The 7,875-nt window shown below is 36.7% G+C and overlaps 1 protein-coding gene across 1 annotated transcript; it reads right to left on the reverse strand.

Moving 5' to 3' along the window:
- Positions 1 to 1,151: 1,151 nt before the first annotated feature.
- Positions 1,152 to 7,732, reverse strand: creg1 (cellular repressor of E1A-stimulated genes 1). Its single transcript, XM_085264426.1, has 5 exons — positions 7,381 to 7,732; positions 5,218 to 5,337; positions 5,027 to 5,140; positions 2,443 to 2,531; positions 1,152 to 2,308 (listed from the first exon to the last, which is right to left on the reverse strand). The coding sequence occupies exons 1-4, from the start codon at positions 7,675 to 7,677 to the stop codon at positions 2,445 to 2,447; spliced, it is 618 nt and encodes a 205-aa protein (XP_085120552.1). The 5' UTR covers positions 7,678 to 7,732; the 3' UTR covers positions 1,152 to 2,308; positions 2,443 to 2,444.
- Between the last annotated feature and the right edge of the window lie 143 nt (positions 7,733 to 7,875).

Raw genomic sequence — 7,875 nt, forward strand, 5'->3', positions numbered from 1 at the left:
CAAATTAGTAGTTGCTTTCATCACTTCCATCTGATGACTCCACCTGTTTGGGCTGTCGGGTTGGCAATTGTCTTTCTGTTTCCTGTTGCAGGTGCATAATGGGTGTAGTCAAGAAGGCCTGTATTCCCATAAAAGGACATTCTGAATAACAGCTTATTTTCATGTCTACCCAAACAACATTTCACTCACTACGCCAGCAAACATGCCAATATGACTGACTCATGGACTGACACAGCTCATGGTTGTTTCCTTCGATTACTTTATTTAGTTTTGTAAATTTCAAATAAAAAACTTGATGGTGTCAGCTCAGAATTATTTGTCCAGTCATGACAGATCAAAACTGAAAACTTGAAGTCAGAACTGCCCAATTTACTTTCAAAAGAGGATGTCACGAATCAGCGAAAGAATATATCTGGGACATCATTGTCAGTAGTTGAGCCAAATATCTTTTATAGAGGCGACTATTAAGCATCCATCGTGTTCAGGTCAACGCAGAGTAGGCCCAGGGTTCTTAAAGTATGACCAGTAGGTCAACAGTGGCCCTCAGCAACAGTTTCAACTCTTACCTATCATCCATAGCTTATGAGTTACAGCTGCTGTCAAGAACTGAGCAACATAACCCACCATTCTCGCCAGTTCATAGGATAATTATAATCTATATAGTGGATATAAGAGATCTAAGAGGATCTGTTGTCCTCTGAATGCTGAATATTTTTAAAAATATACATCTTGGTGATGGTGTTAAAACCATGAGTGATAGGTAAGTGGTAGATGTGGCCAAAAATCCTGGTTTTTGCTCCATTCTGACTTTCATGTTAACATAATTAACTCAGTGAAGCTCATGTTTCATTCAGAGACCACAAACTCATTAAAGAGTCAGAGATTAAGATGCTCTTACTGTCATTTACTTTCCATTTTATTTACTTCTCATTTATTGTTTAAAAATATTAAGCGATTAAATTGGGTTATGTGGATAAAATAATGCAAATAAACATCAAACCACAACCATTCAAAATAAAATAAAAAAAACTAATTATGCATTGAAAATGAATGAAGATAAATAAAATAAATACATACAGCTGACAATAAGTTGGTGAAGTAAGTCTAAATGTGTTAAAAAACAAAAACAAATAAAACACAAAACAGATGAGGAGGCTTTAATACAAATCTTTATTTTTCTTTCAAAAAAATAAAATTTCACAGCAAACACTTACAGCTGTTATTCAGCTTGAAGAAACAGCAGGTCATAATGTTATTAATAAAGTTATGTTTAAGGCAAATAATCAAAGCTCCTCCCCTTTCAGCAATGCCTAAATAAGCTATGTTTGCAACAAAGGAAAGTCCCGCCTATAAGGAGCCTAGTTATTATTATTCTAAACAAGAAGCATGAAGGAGGATCTGGGGTTATTTGATTCACTAATATCTAAAAACAAAATAAAGATTTTCTTTTAGCATATAAAAAAACTCTACTACATCACCCACAAGTAATAAACAGCCTGTTACTGGCAAAGACTCAAGGGAAATGTAGTTAGTGTGGTTACTGATGTCTCCTGCTGTTTCATTAAAAATGATTTGTGTTCCATAAAGTGCTATTTGTGGATTTACAAAGTACATTATGTGCAATTCTTTTCAAACTGCACATTTAAATCGGTTAGTTAAACAGCATCCAGGTCAAAGGTCAAATACAAAAGTTGATGCTCAGAAAAAGATTTGTTCTGTTTTAAAGTGGTGCTAAAGTTTGCCTACAAACATATATTCCATTAAAAATTTTCCTATACAAGTATTTATCGATTTAATCCTCCTCTGGACTGGCAGCTTTAACTTTTCAGCGTGACGTCTCCCTCTGCTGGTCAAACTCCACCAACACACTTGGCTTTTTAATAATGTTTAAATCTGCAAAACAACAATAGTCTTTTCAAACACCTGAGCACACACACATTCACAGAGTCATTTGAAATCTTTTTAAGTGAATCAAAGGAAAGAGGAGATTAAAATGTAACACTGACTTCTGATGCCTGAATGTCATCGAGTGTTTCAGCTGCAGGAAAGAAAAGCTCCAAACGCAACAATTTAAGTCTGAGTTAAAGACAACTTCTGTGTTTAGGACACTTCATCTGATTTTGTTTGCCTGTTTTCAGAAACAGAAGCTTTCAAATCTAAAATTAAGAATAAAGCAGGCATGATGTAAATGACGTGGATTCAGCGGTTGGATAAATTCATGGATTCGTAGCAGATTAATCGGCGTGTAACTCCTGAGGAGGATTTTGCATCTCGTACATTCTGGTTGCGGGGTTCGCAGGTTCGAATCCTGAACAGAATAAAAAACAAAATGAGCAGAAAAATTAACAAGACGATGGTTTAACTGCACATCTTTAAACAGAGGCGTGGTGTCAGCTCCAGCAGGAAGTGATGGACTACAAACAGAACAGTAGGACTACAAACCATCAGTGGTGCTTCCTGTACGGCGTTGCCTGGAAATACTCATCAGGAGTGACGGTCTTCACCCCGCCAAAGTAATCCAACACCCACACCTGAAACACAAGGAAGGAGGACCAGCCTGCTGACTTCATGTCACATGATTGGCTGAGAGCAGCACAGGTGTGCACTCAGGACTACAAGTGCTACAGTAATGATAGAGCTAGTATTACAAGGTGTGTGATGCTGGAGTACCTGTAGTATTAGTGGTATTATTATAATTTTTAATAATAGTACTATGGCAGTGTCTTTCTAGTATTATAAATAGCTCAGTTATGCTTTTGTATCAGTAATATTATTACTGTAAATTTTCTGGTATTACTAGTTTCAAGTTTTAATGTCAAGTACAGATAAACCGAGTAGCCACATTTAGCCATAATGAAATTCTTTGGCTCATGTCCTCAGCTTTACATGAGCATACAGAAGTGCGCAGAAGTGTGAGTTAAATGTGTGTGTTAAATTAAGAAGAAAATAACAGAAAATTTAAGAGAATTGAAGTCAAGTTGATATTTATAGTTTGTGTGACAGTATTTATAGGTTGAATTACTACTGAGTTACTGCTAGTGGCAGGTGGTAGTACTTCTATTATTAGAAGTATTGTGTACTACCTGTATCTGTGTGGTGTTTTAGTGTTAGTAGTATTATCCATCATTATTATACCATCATTATGATAGTGTAGTATTATAATATATACTTATAATATATATTGAGTTGTTTTAAACAAGTAGTATCATGGATTTAAAGTGGATTATTATATCAGTACTGATATTTGTGTCATGTTTTAAAATGACAACAGCATAACAGAAGCATGAGTGTACTGCACGTTCACATTTAACTTGTATTATTATAGTGGAAACATTCAACAGTATTTATAGTATTATTAGAAATATTAGTAGTACTTATACTTATTATATCTCTAACAATGAACATGTAGTAGTACTGTGGGATTGTTTCAAAGCATTCATAGCAGGTCAAGTTCAGTAATTATCTGAACTTGAACTGACTTGAACTATTATGTTTTAGTATTATGTATTATGTTGTAGTATTTAGTATTTATTTATTTATTGTCATTGTCAAGAACAATGAAATTGCGTTTGGGGCTTCCATACAACCCAAAAAAAAGAAGAAAAAAATAATAAATACCCCTTAAAACCCAAGTGTACATATTTAACCCAGTGTGACTCCAATGCAATAAGACAATCCTTAGCAATAATGTTCGTAGAAATTCAGACAAAGACCTGAGAAACATGACAAAATACAACAATGCAACCCATTCAATATTATTGTACTGTGAGATATGATATCAGATATGATAGTTATCTATTTAAGAAAGAGGGGGGGGGCAGGAGGGGGAAGAGAATAAAGATATGATGCACCAATGCAGACCAGTTCATTGCTATTAAGAAGTTGGATATGGTTATTGTCCGTGGGAGGGGGGCAGAGAGTTCAGGAGCCTCACAGCCTGTGGATACAGGCTGTTGGCCAGTCTGGGTGTTCTGGCCTGTATAGACCTGTACCTTCTCCCTGAGGGCAGCAGATGGAAAAGGTGGCGCGCAGGGTGATGTTGGTCCCGCAGGATACTTTGCAGTACTACTGTGGTATTATGTTGTAGTATTTGCAGTACTACAGTGGTATTATGTTGTAGTATTTGCTGTACTACTGTGGTATTATGTTGTAGTATTTGCAGTACTACTGTGGTATTATGTTGTAGTATTTGCAGTACTACTGTGGTATTATGTTGTAGTATTTGCAGTACTACTGTGGTATTATGTTGTAGTATTTGCAGTACTACAGTGGTATTATGTTGTAGTATTTGCTGTACTGCAGTGGTATTATGTTGTACTATTTGCAGTACTACTGTGGTATTAGGTTGTAGTATTTGCTGTACTACAGTGGTATTATGTTGTAGTATTTGCAGTACTACTGTGGTATTAGGTTGTAGTATTTGCAGTAGTACTGTGGTATTATGTTGTAGTATTTGCCGTACTACTGTGGTATTAGGTTGTAGTATTTGCAGTAGTACTGTGGTATTATGTTGTAGTATTTGCAGTACTACTGTGGTATTATGTTGTAGTATTTGCCGTACTACTGTGGTATTAGGTTGTAGTATTTGCAGTAGTACTGTGGTATTATGTTGTAGTATTTGCAGTACTACTGTGGTATTATGTTGTAGTATTTGCCGTACTACTGTGGTATTAGGTTGTAGTATTTGCAGTAGTACTGTGGTATTATGTTGTAGTATTTGCCGTACTACTGTGGTATTAGGTTGTAGTATTTGCAGTAGTACTGTGGTATTATGTTGTAGTATTTGCAGTAGTACTGTGGTATTATGTTGTAGTATTTGCAGTAGTACTGTGGTATTATGTTGTAGTATTTGCAGTAGTACTGTGGTATTATGTTGTAGTATTTGCAGTACTACTGTGGTATTATGTTGTAGTATTTGCCGTACTACTGTGGTATTATGTTGTAGTATTTGCAGTAGTACTGTGGTATTATGTTGTAGTATTTGCAGTAGTACTGTGGTATTATGTTGTAGTATTTGCAGTAGTACCTGTGTGATGTTGAACTTGGCGAAGAACCAGTTGTGGTCGCTCGGCCACTCCATCATCTCGGGGTGACGAGTGAACAGCGCTTTCTTTGCAAACTCCGCCTCTGTCCCGTTCACCTGAACCACAGCAGGAGGAGGTGATCATGTGACGGGTCCGAACTGATCATGTGTGAAACACAGGTGTGTGTACATACCTCCTGTACAGATCCAGACAGGATGATGTGAGCACAGAGCGGACTCTGAGGGTCAAAGCTCTGCTGCCTGCAGTAATCAGTCTGAGCCAGAGACATGGACAGAGACGCCACAGGGCTCACCTGCATCAATACACACAGCACAGGTAACACACGCATACACACATCTTATAGCATTATTAAAACGTATACTTTTAATTAATTAGTTGTGTCCAATTCTTATTTAATGCTATATTTTTCTTAAAATTAAAATATTTATTTATTTATTTGTTTATCTTTTTTTAATTCAGGCATTTTATCCTCCATATACAGACAAATAATATCTAAATATGAGAATCATTAATCATTTTATATGTCTGGGACAAAAATCTGCAATTTGAACCATTAAAACCTGCTTGAATATGTCCCAAAAAATCATTGGACATCCTCTTCCTTCCCTGAAGGACCTGTACAGCACTCGCTGTCTCAAGAGGGCACGCAGCATCCTACGGGACGGTACACGCCCAGGACACCGGGTGTTTAAGCTGCTGCCGTCTGGCAGGAGGTTCAGGCTGCTGAGGTCCCGAACAAATAGACTCAAGGACAGCTTTTACAACAGGGCAATAGCCCTGATCAATGCAAATAGCTGACCTGACTGGCTACCTGGACTTTTTTTGGGGGGGGAGGTAACAACAGTAACAATAATAATATTTATATTTATAAGAAGGTGCAATAACAATTAATGTGCATTAATAACAGTGTGCAATACAAATACACTTATTCTTCTTTTTTATTACTAAGTTATTATACTATGTTGTGTTGTTTGTGTTGTGTTGTGATGTTTCGTATCGGGTCGTGTTGTGTTATATGTAGTGTATGTAGTATGTATGTGTAGGACAGTTTTCCAATTTCATTGTACTATTGTACTATGTATGACTGTGCAATGACAATAAAGAGTTATCTTATCTTATCTTATCTTGAAGAAGTGAGAAAGAAACTGAGGTCATTAAAACTGGAGGTACTAAAAATAAATATTTAATCCTGAGAAAATGACTTTTTAGCTCAAACAAACTTTATAACCTTCTGCAAGACAATAAAAAGCTGCTGCTCTGTTTAATTTTGATAACTTCCTGTAATAAAGCAAACTTTAACAAAGCTGAACTTCATTTAAACCTGTTTTCTGTGTCGTTTCAGCAGATTTCAAGCACTCGTTTCTTCTTCTGTGGTCTCAACTTCTGCTTTGACATGTGACTGACAACTGCTGAGTCACTGTCAGGAAAATATGCTGAGTCGTGCTGCACTTACATCACAGTTTATGTAAAATGCAGTTTTATAAACTCAACTATTCATGATTTTATATCTCAGCATAACTTCACATTATTTCACATAACTTCAAATAACCTTTAAAATGAAAGTCTGAATATTAAAATGTTAAAAAAAAAAATTACCTTAAATGCACAAAATAATGTTAATGATACATTTCTTCCCCATGGGAAAGAAAATCATCATTAACATTATTTTGTGAACTAAAAATTTCAATTAAAAAAAACTATATATTTTAGTAAAATAGAAAAGATAAAGAAGATACAAAAAACCCCAAAACAAATTAAAGAACATTAAATCAGGCTATTTATACCTTTTTATTTCATTTTTTAAAAATCAATAAAATTCTAAATATTTTTATCTATTTTTTATCTTTCCGTTTTTGTAAATGCATTTTAGACCTTGGCAGTTTTGCTCTTCTATATGTCAGGAGTATTAAAATAAATATTCTTGATGTGTTTGCAATAATTCTGCAGTAGCATTTTAAAAACAGTGCTAATCACTACAAACATTTACATAAGCGTGTTGTTAGTAAATGTTGTGTTTACCAAGTTCCACACTTTTGTTTTGTATAGAATAAGTTACTGACAGCTGATGGCTTTTTAAAGCAGAAGATCACTAAAGTCAAATGTTATTTAATTTTACGCTTTATCGCTCCAGAACCTGTAACATTGAACTTTAATGGCTTTCACGGTAAAATCAAAGGTTTTCTTAATGGAGTTCTGAACGAGAAGCAGTGCCTTTTACAGCAACACAGCGCAGATACAGAGAGTGTCGAGTACACTAAATTCTAGTTTGTAAACTGACTTCTGAACAGGAAGGCTCAGTTCCTGTTTTAACACTGATATCCTGGGTCAGGCTCACCTCCAGGTCCTGCACGGAGATCTCCATGCGGGTCAGGTACATGTAAGGCACCCCGGAGCCCGAGCCCCTTGGCCCGTCGCTCACCGAGAAGACATTAGAGAACGGCTGGCCCACCACCGGTTTGTGGGTGGAGATGGTGGCCATGGAGGCCCAGTCCACCTGGTGCGCAACGAAGCGCGCGACCCGGGCCACCTGGTCATGAGGCGGGATGTGGAACCGGGACGCACCGGACAGGGAAAGGGAGGCCAAGGAGAGGCCGAGGAGGAAGACACGCACAGCCCGCCACAGAGATCTCATCTTTGGCTCGAGTGTATGGTGGAGAGTCGGTGAAGACCGAGAGAGGCGATATAAACAATACCGAATATCCGGTCTGAAATTTCATAATAAAAGCATTGCTGGGCTACAACCGAAAGTCCGCAACCAAAAGCTGGAGTGTCCAAGTGACTTTTCAGAAATAATGGAAATATTAGGAATAAATTACAAACAAATGTAAAA

This window comes from Mchenga conophoros, linkage group LG23 (assembly GCF_057382185.1).
Source record: "Mchenga conophoros isolate Kocher_MC1m ecotype Shallow Benthic linkage group LG23, M_conophoros_male_GT1.1, whole genome shotgun sequence".
Classification (NCBI taxonomy): Eukaryota; Metazoa; Chordata; class Actinopteri; order Cichliformes; family Cichlidae; genus Mchenga; species Mchenga conophoros.